Source organism: Notothenia coriiceps, unplaced genomic scaffold (genome assembly GCF_000735185.1).
Source record: "Notothenia coriiceps isolate Sejong01 unplaced genomic scaffold, NC01 NC01_scaffold00037158, whole genome shotgun sequence".
Taxonomy (NCBI): domain Eukaryota; kingdom Metazoa; phylum Chordata; class Actinopteri; order Perciformes; family Nototheniidae; genus Notothenia; species Notothenia coriiceps.
This window is the reverse complement of record NW_011369859.1, coordinates 1-16026: the sequence shown is the minus strand read 5'-3', so window position 1 is coordinate 16026 and position 16026 is coordinate 1. Positions and strand designations below refer to the sequence as shown.

At 40.5% G+C, this 16026-nt stretch overlaps 1 protein-coding gene across 1 annotated transcript; it reads left to right on the top strand.

The window, feature by feature from the left end:
* Positions 1 to 1349: 1349 nt before the first annotated feature.
* On the top strand, positions 1350 to 9110 carry LOC104964345 (diacylglycerol kinase gamma-like). The gene is made up of 3 exons (XM_010793088.1): positions 1350 to 1471; positions 3217 to 3277; positions 6334 to 9110. The coding sequence occupies exons 1-3, from the start codon at positions 1401 to 1403 to the stop codon at positions 6430 to 6432; spliced, it is 231 nt and encodes a 76-aa protein (XP_010791390.1). The 5' UTR covers positions 1350 to 1400; the 3' UTR covers positions 6433 to 9110.
* Positions 9111 to 16026: the final 6916 nt, after the last annotated feature.

Genomic DNA, 16026 nt, shown 5'->3' with positions numbered 1-16026 from the left:
AAGAGTCCTCTCCTGCTGATGTTCAGGTGTATATCAGTATGTAGTGTCTCTACTTTAAAGAGTCCTCTCCTGCTGATGTTCAGGTGTATATCAGTATGTAGTGTCTCTACTTTAAAGAGTCCTCTCCTGCTGATGTTCAGGTGTATATCAGTATGTAGTGTCTCTACTTTAAAGAGTCCTCTCCTGCTGATGTTCAGGTGTATATCAGTATGTAGTGTCTCTACTGGGACATGTCTCCATGCTTTAATGTTCAAAAAGCTCTTTATTGTTCTCATACTGCCTGTGCTGCAGCACCTCTTTTCACCCTCTGTCTCAAACCACAGCCCAGTCTGCTCTGATTGGTTAGCTGGCCGAATCTGTTGTGATTGGTCAACAGCTTAGAGATGTCCCGCCCCTTAGCCTATCACGTACAATGTGTTGAGGTGCTATCTAAAAGAAGTGTGTATTTTTTGGATTAAAAAGGCTTGTTTCTATGACAGTTATCTGCCCTCTGCATTTCAGAGCCTGAAATCAATATTTTCATAGCAAATTTTAACCCAACTTTACTATTCGATTGACTTTCACTGCTCTTATCATTTAATTTCTCTTGTTGTCAGGGAACAGGCCAATAGACTGTTCTTACTTATACATACAAAAAAGTAATGCACTAATATCGTTCATAAGACGTTCCCCTGTGAAACCAGAACTGAACGTTGTCCCGTTTGTTGTGTAACTTCCGTACTTAAGTAACACCTTGTCGTTTTAACCCAAACCACAAGCTTAAATCTAGCAAAGTACATTTGTTGCCTAACAGGTTCTGCATTACAGTGTTTTGTAAACCACAAGCAATGACAGTTATATTTTCATTAGATATCAAAACCTACCATTGTATACAAACATACAAATTGGTAGAGACCAAAAACCGAGCTAAAAAGATCATATTAATACATTGCATTTATGAAGCACTTTATCAGGTGATCAAAGTCTCTTTACATAAAAATAAGATGTAAGGTCAAATTAAAATCGAGCAATAAAACAATATTTAAAACAAGGACACAACATTAATCACACATTAAAAGCTAGTCTGAAGAGGCGAGTTATGGTCAGTTTTTTGAAGGTGGGGAGGTCAAAAAGAGATTGAATATTGGATTTACATTCATCAGTTGGACCCATAGCCAACATAAACAACAACTAAACATCTCCGAATGATTGGTAATGCTGCTGTGTTACTGCCGTGTGTGTGATAAGCATATCCGCATCAGATGTGGGATAAACATCTGTGAAAATATGCTTTACAGTGCAAAAAATGACCTTTCCTTCTACCTGTATTACATTTGGTCATGCAAAGTGTCTAAACATATCTCTCTGCAGACTTCAGTGACCAGCTGCTGGAGGTGGTTGGTCTGGAGGGGGCGATCGAGATGGGACAGATCTACACTGGACTGAAGAGTGCCGGACGCAGACTCGCTCAGTGTGCCAACGTCACCATCAGGTAACTCCACACAGTTCATCCATCCTCCATCTTCCTCCTCTCTCTCCCATCCATTTCTCTTTCTGCTGGTCAGCCAACTGGAAACAATCTCCGTTCTCTACATGTATGATCAAAAATGTATTCCTTTTGAGTGTGCAAGCGGTGAAATCCCTGCAGCATCTAAACAATAACGCGCCCCTGTACCTGATCAATTATACATTTCATATATGCATGCTTTACTGAGAGAGCTGCTGGAGGCGAGGGCGAGGTCACAATCACAGGATGGGAAATGATCCGTCTGTGGTGTTGAGTTTGGATTCGGACCCAGCATCGTAATGGCTCTCTTATCCTCCTTCCTCTTGTGCTTCAACAAAGAGCACTCAGCTTTAAGGTGTCTTATTTTTAGCTGTCTCTACTTCACTTGAGGATGCAGCTATTACATTTACAGGAAATGGAATAGGTCAAATTCAATACAATAAGAATATTTAGATGTATCTAGAGAAGTGGACCCATATTTGATATTTAATAAAACTGCGGATGTTATAAAATGAGACCAAACTTCTCTTTGGTCGTCAGGTTTTGAGCCAGGAACTAAACTATTCAGGCAGTTTAGAGACATTTTGATATATTAACTCTTGGGAATATCCAGATAAGAGTTTCCCTTTCATGTAGCAAAGGACAGGAGATTGTCAGACGCATTTTCTCTTATTAGGCGCATTCACACCGCAGTACTTTTCCCACAAAGGTTCCTGAGAACTCTTTAGTTCTGATGAACTAAGTACAGATCGCGTTCACACCGGAATCAGTTCCTGGGGAAGGATTAGGCAAATGAAGCCGCTGACGTCACTTCTTCTTCTTCTGCTTTGGGTTTACTGGCAGGCCGCAAACAACTTCACGGCGTATACTGCTACCCGAAGTCCCCGGCCGGAAGTCCCCGGAGTTGGGGAAGGCTTCAGTAGAAGCTGCTGGAACTCCCAGCAGCTTCTACTGAAAAATCCCGGAAAGTACTCTTGCATCGTTGATCCCTTGCTGCCCCTACTGGCTGGTTAAGAGTTACAGCTACAGTCAGTGACGGTATAACGCACCCAATAAAATCATTTTTCCAACAATTAAAATCACTGCAACCACCAGAGGTCCTGGAGCGTACAGTCATACAATGAACAAATATATTAGGCTCCAATAGTAGGCGAGTTGAGCTACAGACAGTAGTTGAGTTTTTGATCTGACATTTTTTTTTATTCAAAGAAAGTGGTTTTGTTTCAGATGTTTTTGTTATTCTTCTCAGCCTATTACATTGAGCCCGGTACTGTAACAGGGAGGAACGTTTACATGTCATTCTTTCACTTGTTGTGCAAACTGACCCGACTATTTTCCTAGTCTCTAATTAAAAAAGCATTCATCTCAGTCATTCTCCCATACTGTGTTTCTCTATCCAGAGAGGCATGCATGAAAGTCTTAAACCAACTGTGTGTGTGTGTGTGTGTGTGTGTGTGTGTGTGTGTGTGTGTGTGTGTGTGTGTGTGTGTGTGTGTGTGTGTGTGTGTACACATACATACAGTGGGTCTGTGAGTTTAAAGAGTGGGGGCCTGTCTGGGAATGGGTCTCATGGGAACAAAGGGTGCAGTGTGTGACCCTGTCCTGGGGCAGTGTGAACAGGCCTCTCGTGCCTCAGAGGTGTGTGTGATCTGACCTTCACAACCTCACCCTCTCTCTCTCTCTCTCTCTGCCTCCCCCCCATCACCCTCTCTCTCTCTCTCTCTTTGCAGGACGTCCCGGAGGCTGCCCATGCAGATTGATGGCGAGCCCTGGATACAGACCCCCTGCACGGTGAGAGTTCAGTCAATTATTTTCAGATGCATAGGTCCATGAACACGACCACAACAACACAGGTAGAATCCCCTTTTAGAAATCATAAGAACACTGTTTTTAGAGGTAGATATTGTTATTCTGCACACGAGAACTAGAGCAGATTCTCAACAGTTGCTTTAAGACAAGATACTGCACCCCTAATTGCAAGATACTGAACTTCATATTGTGCGATACTGAACCCCCTATCGTATGAAACTTAAACCCAAATTACTTAAGCCACTCCCCCAAAATAAAATAAAAACATATCATAATAAAGGTTTTCAAAGAACATGGCAGCAGCTGGTGGATGACTTCATGCAATGATTGGATATAGAATATAGTCCTGCTCAATCATACTCGAAGACCAAAGAGACCAATATGTAGGTCCCAGAGAAACACATTTGTTCTGTCTTCTCAGGGTCCTCTTGATGCCATAGGACAGCCATTTATTATTGAGAGCCAATATAACCAATGCTATGTGCTGCACCAAGTGTTCCTCACCTTTTGTCCAGGTCTCGGTTTATTTCCTTTCTTCTTTTGTTCACACTCCTCCTCTGCACATCCTCAGCCTCGACGTCCAGCACCTGCATAAAGTTCAGCTATTGTCTTCAAAGAAAATAACTAAAGCAACTATTATGCATTTGTCCTCACAATATTTCATATATAGTGTAGGCGGAGGATAGAAAAGCTTGTTCTTGTGTTATGTAGGTTAGTTACAAGGCCATGGCACAGTCTGCGGTGAAGAGCAGGACTTCATGAAAACACAGATACTGAGAACTTGCTGTATCAGCCATGGGAAACACTTTGTGATCATTATTGCATGGGAAAATGTTAAATATACCACAGTATACAATAGTTAATTATACTTGAGGTAATAGTTATTTTACTGTGAAAACAATGGGAACAACTAACATATTATTAGAACAATTATTATTGTGTAATGATTGTATTACGTTCGTTTTTGCACACCATAACATTTGATATTCTATATTGTGTACTTGTTAATGATTACTAAATTATTTGAAATGCATATAAACACACTACATGAATATATAGACCAGAAACTAATTATAAACCACTGACAAAGTACGAGCAGTCAAAGATAATGTTACAAAATATTTTATAATCCATTTAACTTAAAAGGGACCTATCATGCGAAATGCACTTTTTGATGTCTTTTTTTTTTTACATAAACATGTGTCCCCGGTGTGTCGGGGAACTCACGCAGCATCAGAAAATAAAACCCTCTCTCTTTTCCTCCGTACCCACATCTCTAAAAACGGGGATACAACGGAGCTGATCCAGATTTGCGTCCGATGTGACGTAATATCTGAAATGTGGACCCACGGCCCAATCAGAAACGTTGCTATCAGAAACAATGCCCGACTGTTTTGGACGTAATATTGTCGGTGGCTTTTTAATCACACTCTCTCTCTCTCACACACACACACACAACCACACACACACACACCACAGACACACACACACACACACACACACACACACACAAACACACTTCTCGCCCGCCTTCATTCTGTTTTTCATCTTACTCGTTCGTTATCTGACCAGCTTTCACTTTGTTAGGCTACTCACTTCGGTTTCTTGTAGCCCTCGAAAGGCGTTTTTGGAGGGTGATGCCTCGTGAACGTGAGTTGGCGTTTGGTTTCTTGTCCGCAGCAGCAGAAAGCATTTTCGAATTGTTTTTGAATGAATCAAAGTGGGTCGCCACCATCGATTTTTCTCCTTATGGCTCCAACACACAGTTGCACGGTGGCTCTCAAAAGTTCCACTTTTTGCCCGTTGTTTAGAGAATAAGTCGTTCGGTAAAAGAGTAATGGAAGTAGTACTATTCTTGTTATCGGGAGCCCAGACGCACCACCAAGTGGTACACTGGATGCGCGGCTGAGAACGTACGTCAAGGACGAGTTAACTTTTTTTTTTCTCACTTTGGTGTGGAAAAAATGCTGGGGATTATGCAGCTTTTGATAAATATGCGGCCTTTTAAAAAATCTGCGCCATTTGGATTATGCGGCATTCTGCGATCGCAGAATCGCTTTCTGGAGGTCTAAAGTAAAGATCATGTCAAAGATATATGCAGTACAAAATATTTTAAATCCATTAACTTAAAGGGGATCCGGTAATGCAAAAAGCACTTTTGAACTCACGCAGCGTCAGATAAAATAGAATCCCTCTCTTTTCCTCCGTACCAAATCCTAAAAACGTGGGGAAACACACGCGGAGCTGATCCAGATTTGCCGCTCCCGCTCTCGACGTAATATCTGAAAATGTGGACGCGGGCCCCTCCCTATCAGAAACGTTGCTATCAGAAATCATATGCCCGACGTTTTGGACGTAATATTGTCGGTGTTTACATTAGCATCGCTAACACTCAGAGCTAACCTGTACTGGAGAGCATGTGTGTGAAGAAGCAGGAAGTAAAAAGGAACTCACCTTGTGGTATAACCGGCAAGAGAGAAAGCCTTTGAGCTCCATACTGTTTCTGAGATAATCCTTGATAATCCATGATATGGCGTTTCATCACCGCAGCATTTAGTTTAGACAGTAGCTGCCGGGTCCCGCATGAGCTCAGACCCCTACTTTTTTTATCAGTTGTTATTTTTTTTAAAGCTTTATACCCCAAATCAGCACTTTAGAAACAGGAAGTGAAATAGAGGGATATGAGGCATGGCTAGAATGGTTGATCTGTTTGCTATTTTGAGCAAAACACTTGACATGTTGTGCTATTTTTCTTAATTATGTCAGCTATTTAATTTTTTTTTTGTATTTTATAAATTATTTAAGCTTTTAATTGTTTTAATTTTGTTTTTTTAAATTAAAATATTAAATGTTTTAATGAATTTATTATTATTATTTATGTTTTTATTGTTCTTTAATTTGGTTGTAATCTTTAAGTAGAGAGGATGTGTGTTTCGCTGCCATCTCCATTTTTGTATTTTTATCATCTCTTTGTTGCATGAGAAAATAACAAATGTTGCCATATCTATACGTTAACCTTCTCCATCTGATTCTTACAGATCAAGATCACCCACATGAACCAGGTCCCCATTCTGCTGGGCCCTCCTCAGAAGACGCCGTTCTTCTTCTTCAAGAAACGCAACCACAGCCGCGACTAGGACACACACACACACACACACACACACACACACACACACACACACACACACAAACACACACACACACACACACACACACACAGACACACACACGCACACACACACACACACACACAAACACACACATGCCACCCACTGTATAGGCAGCTCCACTGTTGGGAGTTTAAAGTGGGATTACATCGTGGAACATTCCCAAAGTCAGGACGCCTACTGACAATTTATTCCCAGACGAAACCTTCAGTGATGAAAGTGAAAACTCTCAGTAACCAGTATCGACCTTTTCCTGTGTAACAAATCATCTACTCGCAAAACCTCCATCCCAAATACAAGGATTTTCGTTTTTCTCGGCCCAAAAAACTCAGCGAGACCTGCACTGCCTGATAAACAAAACTCTGTCTGCTGGGAGTCCCTTGCAAAGAAGTATAGAAAGTGAAATTGAGTTAAGGAAAGCAGGTTGTAAGATGGGAAATAAAGAGCTCCAACACTACAGTAAGCAGAAGTGGCAGTAGTCCTTGTTGTTTTAAGGCCGGTGAGTAAACAGAGATCCACCTCTCGGTTGAAACACACCGAATGAATAATGAAAAAGCGTCGGCTTGTAAGAGCTCTCGCTGCAGGGCCTCCCCACAGACTGACAGCGGAGAAAGGAGGAGAGCCCTCATCCATTATTGACTTGTTTTGTTTGTGGGGTTGATGACAGTGGGGCGTATGGTATGGGTTGAAACATGCAGGGAATGATCTTAGCCCCTTTAGCATCACTGGCCTACAAAAACCCATCCTTTAAAGCGTATTGACACACTTTGTGGAGGATCTGCTGGAAGACTTCAGGCAGAGGAGGTTCCTGTCTCAATGTGCACAGATTTCACTGTATAAATTAGTCTAGATGGAAAGTAGAGATAGGAGAGATTGGGCTTTGTTTTTGCGTTCTTAAGGAGAGACACTACAGGTAGAAACACGTTTTATCATGCACTCAATTTTAGGATTTTGGATTACTTTTGCTTTCATAACCTGTCTTCTTTTAGGCAAGCAGAGACATACACATCCAGGTGTTTATTTAATGAATTCTATGGATTCCCCTGAATCAACAAGAAGTTAGTATCACATCATCCTCCTTTGCATATTCAAACAGGACATTTGTGGGAACTGGATCATGGTGATATCTATTCAAATTACTTTTACCAATTTCTCCTGTAGTGTTTTGCAAAGTATAAAGCCATACATATCTTTCTGTTTTCCAAAAAATAATGTAACTTTATTAATGTTTACAGACACCAAACTTTCCATTTTCATCCCTGACTATGTTGTGAAGCTTTTTTACTGAAAGCTGTGTTCATATGTCAATCAGAGCCGGATGTGTTGAGCTTTTAATTCCTGAAAACATGTCGAAAATTGGAACAATTATTGGAAGAGCTTTCCGAAAATCCCTCTGTAAAAAAAGATTTTTAACCTTGGATAAATCTGGGTTTATCCAAGGTTTAGATTTATGCAAGTATTTAATAACATAATGCCTCATATGCATATTTAAACTTATCAGAAAATGTGTAATACAAAGAAATATCATCCTAATGGAAGCAATCAACTGGGGAAGTTTCATGATGACATGTATTCATTATATTTTTCCACTGTAGTGTCTCCTTAAGAAACTCTAACAATCCGAATTGTATGAACAACAGCTCCTGTGCACCGTGTGCCAAACAACACTTCCAGCGGGACAGAATTTAAATAAATCCTCTCAAGGGTATAACAGCAGCGCCCTGGGGTTTTATTTACCAGAGCTTTGACAGAGGAACTAAATGTATCGCTCTATTTCAGGGTCTATCTCTCCTCTAGTGAAACTCTACGCCTAATTACCGTGTCAAACATCAACTCACAATGTCAAGTGTGCAAATCCCAGAGCCGTCCCTACTGCTTTAAAGCATTCATGATGAGTTGCACCAAATGAAATGGGATTGTAATGGAGGTAAAAGACATGTTAGGAGGTTTGATGGAAGATATCATTCAGAGTGTAATTCAGTGTTTTTAAAGAATGTATCCATATTACTGTCCCCACAATATGGCAAAGTCTATAATACAGTGTGTGCAGAAGGCATATATGTATATTTCTGGAAAGTAGGAGTAGCTCACATATACTGTACACGCGAATGTGTTTTTAATATATCATTGTTATTAATGTGGAAATCTTAGCTTAGAGGAGTTCGGATCAGTATTCTTCGCCGTGCCGAGCCGCTGCAGTCTCTCTCTCTGAAGGCAGTTCCCCACTTTGTCTGATTCTCATTGCTTTCGATCTGTCTAGTTTTGTTTCATCTTGGCTTAGTCTTTGCTTGATGAAGAAACAAGCACAACAAATGCATCAAAATTACAGAATGTGTGGCAAAATGATCTCTCACTTCGAGTTTTATACATGGTCTTCGTCAGTAAATTGAGTCATTAAAGCGTTTAAAGCTAAACACAATTTAAGCAGATAAATAGTGGTGTATATATATGTTGCCCAAAAGGACACAAGAAATTGCAGTAAAGAAATGTGATGATACTGTGTGTTTTAAGGTAATTTAACAAAAATAATTGACCGTCTTTGAGCTGGTATGGTATTGTGGCATGCTAACATAGAGAGCCACAGTGAAGCGTCCTAAAACCCGGAAGTAAACTCCTTCCGGTTCCTTCGACAAAAAAGCTATTTCTCCATAGGATTTTGGAAAATAGCTGGAAATAAGGTCTGTGGTTGAGACACATTGGAGAGATGGATCACGTTTTGTTCAGCCGGATAATATCCACATGTATCATAAATCTAGTCGCCAGAAGCAAAATGCTAACGTTATGCTATAAAGGAACTACAGCAGGGTCGCTGCTTCAACGTCACGCAACGTAAGATCCATATTCAAACATACAGATTCTAAATTGTACGATTGAAGCGTTTGTTTGAACAGCTTGCAGGAGGCAGATACTTGCTTTCAAGCAGAACACGGGGAAAAACAAACTCAGAGGAGTGTTTACGTGTTCGGTGTAATGATGTACGACGGCCTCGATAACTTCTGTAGTCCTATTCAGCCACTTGTTAACAACCATCGTTTTTCAGACACGTGAACTCTTCAGAAATCACCAGCGGGGTCACTGCTAATGTCGTAGAACAAAACGTGATCTGTCTCTTCAATGTGTCTCAACCACAGACCTTAGTTCAGATATTTTCCTAAATCCTATGGAGAAATTGCGTTGCTTTTTTGTCGAAGGAACCGGACGTGTTAAAATGCTAACTTACTTCCGGGTTTTAGGACGCGTCACTGTGGCACTCTGATAATGCTAAAATGCTATCTTAATTATGTGTGGTTCACCCTATGTTCCAGCTTGTTAGCATGATAATGTTTGCTAATTAGCACTAAACACATCGGAGCTTGTCATTATTTGTGTGGTCTTATGGGCTGTACCAAGTTACAAATGGCAGTCCATTCAATAGTTTGTATAGACGTTAGGCTAAAATCCACCGATCTGAAGCTTGTTGTGGCGCTAGAGGAACAGGAGGATTTATCATCTGAGGACCAAGAATATTACATCCACTAATTGTTGAGTAATATGAATCGTGACCAAAGTGGTGGACTTGCTGAACAACATACACATTTCCATTCTTAAAGCCATGGATAGCTTAAAACTAAATACAAGTTTATTCTTGAAATGTAAAATGTCCCACACAATGGATATCCTAAATAGACACACATCAAAAATGATGCTGTTTTAAAAAAAGACAGAATATGAACTGACATAACCTCGCCTTTTCTTGATTCAACATCTATATTGGCAGCAAACGTAGTTAAAGAAATTAATGGACCTAGAAATGTTGTCACACACACTCACCCTAAAGCTAAAAAAAGCACCAAACTAGAGATGTGTTGAAGTTCAACCTGCAGCAAGCTTCCACGCAGTCCTTATGAAGAGCTATGAAGTTATTGCATCCCATTGCGGCCATACAGTACCGAAAAAAGATTCCTGTGATATGTTGACATATTACAAAGGATATTGTCCTGCCTGACATATAAGAACAAGCATCCTGGCTACAGAAACAGCTATTATTCGACAACGTAAAAGTGTGATTGTTAAATGATCCATTGTGTGATTTGAGTTGGATGATTGTGGGAAACTGTCTGCTGTAAAGTGGGTTTTAACAGCAGGACGGAGAGAGACTGATGTTCGCTCTGACGGTTCAAACTGAGCTCCACTGTAGGGTCAGGCTTTAAATGCCTTTATACCCTTTTCCCTTTAAAATACACTGAGCCAGTACTCTTGCACCCAGGCCCCTTGATTAAAAACAGAGTATGGAGTTAGTCATGTGTGGTTCGTATCCAAAAAAATAACAGAAAAACAGCATATCAGAATACTTTCAGGTCACTAATGGAGCCTGGGCGCTAATGGAGCATTTCCACTGCAGCGCGTAGCACGGTTTAAGCGTGCCGTGCCAAACCCGGCCTGTTTTTTGTTGCGTTTCCACTAGGGGTAGTTCCGGCTAACGGGTACTCGTTCACAGTTTTTCCTGGCCCTCCAAAATCGTGGTTCTTTCCGGGCCAACAACCGGGCTGAATATGCTAAACTAGTGACGTGAGTGCCTCCAACTACAACACAATGAACATATTTTACCGTGATGTAATTGTAATACATGTTTCTAAATGATGCCGAAGTAACAACATACTGATACCGGTTAGTAAAAACCATGAATTAATGCTTTGACAAGTCTGCAGACAGACGGCAGGCGGAAAACCTTTTAAAATGCGTGTTTTCTGAATGGAGATCTGCTAAGCTAACGGTATATATGCTCCGACCGTCCACACTCACAACAACGGCCTACAGACATAAATAAACCAGCGACTGTATTCGCCATGACACAGACAGTATGTGGTTTGTACTTGTTTAACTTCTGTCTAGTTTCTGAACAGATATGAGGAGCTGTGAGCTCTGAGGGCTAACAGCTAACGGCTGATGTTGGTTTTGTGGTTCGCATTGAAGATGACGTCACGGCTCCGCCTACGCTGCGTTACTATAGTTACTGCCCCAGCTACTAAACTGTAATGGAAACGCAGCATAAAGTGAGCCTGGCCTACCAAGGCCTAACTATACCGTATTAAGCCGAGCGAGGCACGGCAGTGGAAATGCGCCATAAGAGTACTCAGTGAGAAAAGTGTGCATGTTTACAGTAACTTTACATTTATTGAGAGAATTGTTTTAGACAGCTATATTACCAAGTGTATATATTTGTTTATAATATTTTATCTGAAGATGCATCACCGCATGCCTGCTGAGACAAAAGAAGAGTGAACAAAGAGTGTGGACTATTCAAACTTTGCTTAAAACCATTTACCTGATATATTTATTTCGTGTGGTTTCCTTTTCAAATGTTTTGTTGGCAGCTAGAAGAAGCTGTCTTGTTCCATTAAAACAAGGGAAAGAAAGTAGTATTCCCAGAGGAAGTTTCTAACATTACAACATCCATTTGTGATTTATTGTAGAATCAACATGGCGGCAACATGCCCGCCCACACAGAGCCTGAGTGAGTGAATTTCCAATATGTGTCACACAAATCATGTCTATTCCTGTCCTTTGAAGTAATCAATTGCCTTAACCACCGAATGGACGCGCTCTGTGCTTACAGCGCACAGAGACGACAGAGAAAAGTACAAAAATTATTTTATGGCAGCACATTTACCTAGAAAACTACAAAAAACAAGACGATTTTATCAATTTTTGGCAACTAAACATAGTCATTTTGGTGTCCTCCAAACATTTAGTTAGTTATGTTGGTTACCATTGTGAGCTGACGTAATTTGCAATTATTGGAATGCCAAACGAGAGGTGATACCTGTTTGATATCTGCAGTTTCCTGAAGTTGTCTTTAAGATAAAGCAACACATCCATTTGTTTTTACTGAATACCTAAAAGTATCTGTAACATTTCCGAATTAAACTGTCTCGACGAATTGTGTGCTAACATTATCACAAATGTTTGCAACAGGTTTTAACCCGAGACATATCTGTAATTCAATCAAAGTAATGGTGTGTTTCCTCTGGTTTCTTGTGATTGCTTTTTATCCCCTTCGAGCATGTGTTAGCGTTGTTTGCCAGATGTTGTTTGAATATACTTTTTACCCTGTTTTAAGCCTGACTTTACCATATACATTTTAGATCTTTGTTGTTTTTAACTCTCCAATGACTGGATTTTAGTTATCAAACGTCTTGAACGTCTAACAGAGAAACAAGCTGAGCAAACGTTAGCGGCAGCCAAACAGCATCAGAGAAACACAGATTTTTAGCATGAAACTGATTTTAATTTGAGTTTTAATGCCAGGGTATCTTTGTTTTTGAGCTAAGGAGACTTTAACAGACAATTCAGCTCTGGGTAAAAACCCTCTGAACAACAGGATACTATCAGAAATACTACGCTAAGCTAACGTTAGCAATGGCTGGCAGGAATGCGTCAGCGTTGTCTGCCACTAGTCGTCATCAATTGACTTTTTATCTAGTTTTAACCCACATTTTTACCGTACACTTTTTAGATTTGGCTCGTTTTGAACTCAATATTTTAACCTGTTGATGGATTTTTAGGCATTAAACGTCTTGATCTTAAAGTAAAGGTTAGCGACAGCCAAACATCATCGAGGACACATATTCTTAAGAAACAAGCTGAGCAAATGTTAGCTTAAACCGAACAGCATCAGAGAGACACGAGACATCTGCTTTATTCAGGGTTTTATTCAGGTTTGATCGCTGTGTCCCTTTGTTCTGGAGAGTTGGAGACTGTAGATTACCTAACCTTAGTGGCAGACAACTTTTTCTTGTGCATTTGTATCTTAAAACGCAGTCGTTTTTATGCAAATACCACTTTAACAGGAGTAAAAGGTCAAACTGAACATGCCATAAAGTGAAACAACTTGATAATGTGCAAAAAGTATTAAATGTTCCCAAGAGGTTTTGGCAACCTGAGTGTATATATATTGTTTATTATCATTAATTAACTGTTGGTTTTGTTGGCTTTTCAGGGGGTTTGTTCATGATAAGAAAAAGAATATCACCGACCTTATCCTTTATTCTGTTTGCTTCTTTTTAATTGTCATAAATGACTGATTGTGAAAGCACTCAAAAGGCACATTTAGTAATCAGGTTCAATAAAATAAAAATGAATCCACACCTGGACACTGAAAGGAATCCAACTGCTACTTTTTTCTTCAGATGTTTTGTGTGATTGTTAGCAGGCTTTGCGTCTAGTTACCAGAGAGTGGTTTCCAGTTTAAAAACAAAGGAAGTGTAACCCTTTATACTCTCCGGTCTATTCAAGTTCCTCTTGGTAGAAATGTTGTTATCTCTGCCTCTTTGATGTCTCCCTGTGTGAGTTTTAAAGCACAAATTGATGAGTCAGGAGCAAAGTCCTTGGACTAAAACCTACCTCACAGTGATGCTTTTCACTCTTTCAAATGTGTAATCTCACTGGAAATGTCTCATACTATTCATTATAACACAATACATCACAAAACACACACTCACATACAAAGAATTTAACAGAAATGCAATGCATCAACCACAATACAGTTTATCTGGTGGATATCAGCCCTTTTATTGTTGAGGGTTAGCTTAGCTTAGCATAGAGACAAGAAGCAGCAACAAGCCTATTCGAATTGACTTGCATTGGGAAAGAGACATCTGTAAGTGTGTTATATTTTTGTAAATCAACATCCCAGTACAAGCACTCTAATAACCCTCATTTCAATCATTAGGTCCTCAAAGTTATTATATATCCAGAGATCATACTTGTCAACCCTCCCGATTTTCGCGGGAGACTCCCGATTTCATTGCCCTCTCCCGGTTTCCTCCCGGGGTCATATTTCTCCCGGTTTCTGACAAAATCAGATTTACTCAGGACTGTTTCCACTCGGACTTTAATACAGCTACACCATTGTTTGGTTTCCATGGTAACACGTCTCTTTAGTAGCGCGCGCAACTGAAAGTCTGACAGGGTGAGGCAGATAGTCACAGAAAACAGAACAAGAATCGACAACTACTCTACTCTCTGCTCACTCCTTTCCTGCCCACACATATGCTCCATCAAGGATGGTGCTACAGGCTGCACTTAGAACTACAATAAGCATGTTAATGTTAATCTAACAGCTCCGGCGATCCACTAGCACCCCCCCCTTCCCCATTTTGCATTTTGAAATGCTCCCGATTTCTGAGGTCTCAAGGTTGGTAAGTATGCTCCCAACGGTTACATCACGTACGCTCTCGGCTCAGTCAAATGAATAGAGAGTGAATATAACTCTGGTTTCTGCTATAAGCAACTTCCACTACTTTTAGGTCCTAATGATCTAAGGGCTATTCATGTGACTGTGAAGTTGATTTACCATTTAAAATAAACTATATGCAAGGGGGAAAGCCTTCTTGGGTCTCTACAGCAAGCAAATGACTATGTTGATGACAACTTCCTGTGTTACAATTCTGAGATAAAGTAAGCATTCTGACATTAAAGTCAGAACTCAACCTTTTAATCCTCTACCGTACAACCCAGCTTGGTATTTTCGTTGAGGTTTTCTTGTTAAGGACCCCTCAGTTGTTTGTTTTCTACCAGTTTAATGCCGCATTAAATGGTAATTCGCTTGCCGAAAATGCTCTGGACGATGAGCAGCTCTACTCACACATGGGCCCAAACCAAGTTCCCAGGAAGCATGCTGGGCGTTGAAGCTAATTTTCGTAGTGGACAAACGGTGACTTCCTGTCAGTCCTGTGATGCCATTAGGTCCAAGAACACTTTTTTTCCCTTCTGACTTTTCTAGCAGAATTCTGACTTAATAAATTCACTTTTTGTGAGATCTCAAAAATGTTTTCACATGTGGCCTTAATCCTCTTCCTATGAATCTGATGATTCAACTGCAGATGTCAACCTTCACACAATTCAAGAAGTGGCACGAGACATTATACACATATTTATCACCAAATTACAAACTAATTAAACTAATAAAATCTGTTACTCCCTGCCTCCTACACACCACAGGAGTCATACCTTGCCTAAATCAAACCGAGTACTTTCAGTAAGTGAGAACGATTCTGACAATGTGCAAGCATTCTCCAAAGTTCATATTAGAAAAACAACTACAGACAGTGTGTGTGTGTGTGTGTGTGTGTGTGTGTGTGTGTGTGTGTGTGTGTGTGTGTTAGGGGTTTCACCAACTAATCGACTAGTCGACTAGTCGACTACCTTTACCACTAGTCGGCGCTGTAGGCCCTAGTCGACTAGTCGTGAAAAAAATGGAGGTAAACGAGGTGCTGCAAAATGCTACAAAACACGTCCGACATTCTTATGTATGGCAGTACTTCAACGAAGATGTAACCAACTCCACAGTGAAGTGTCAGTTGTGTACAGCTGTACTGAAGTACAATACAAATGCATCTGCTATGCGCAACCATCTAAAGATGAAACACCCGCTGCCGACAGCTAGCACTAGCAGTAATGCTAGCACCAGTGAGCAACGGACCGGCGTCAGCACTGAACAGAGGCAAACGAACAGCAAGAAAACACGGGTCAACAGTGATGCGGATGATGAGCTACGGGATTACTGCCAGCGGACACCGCATA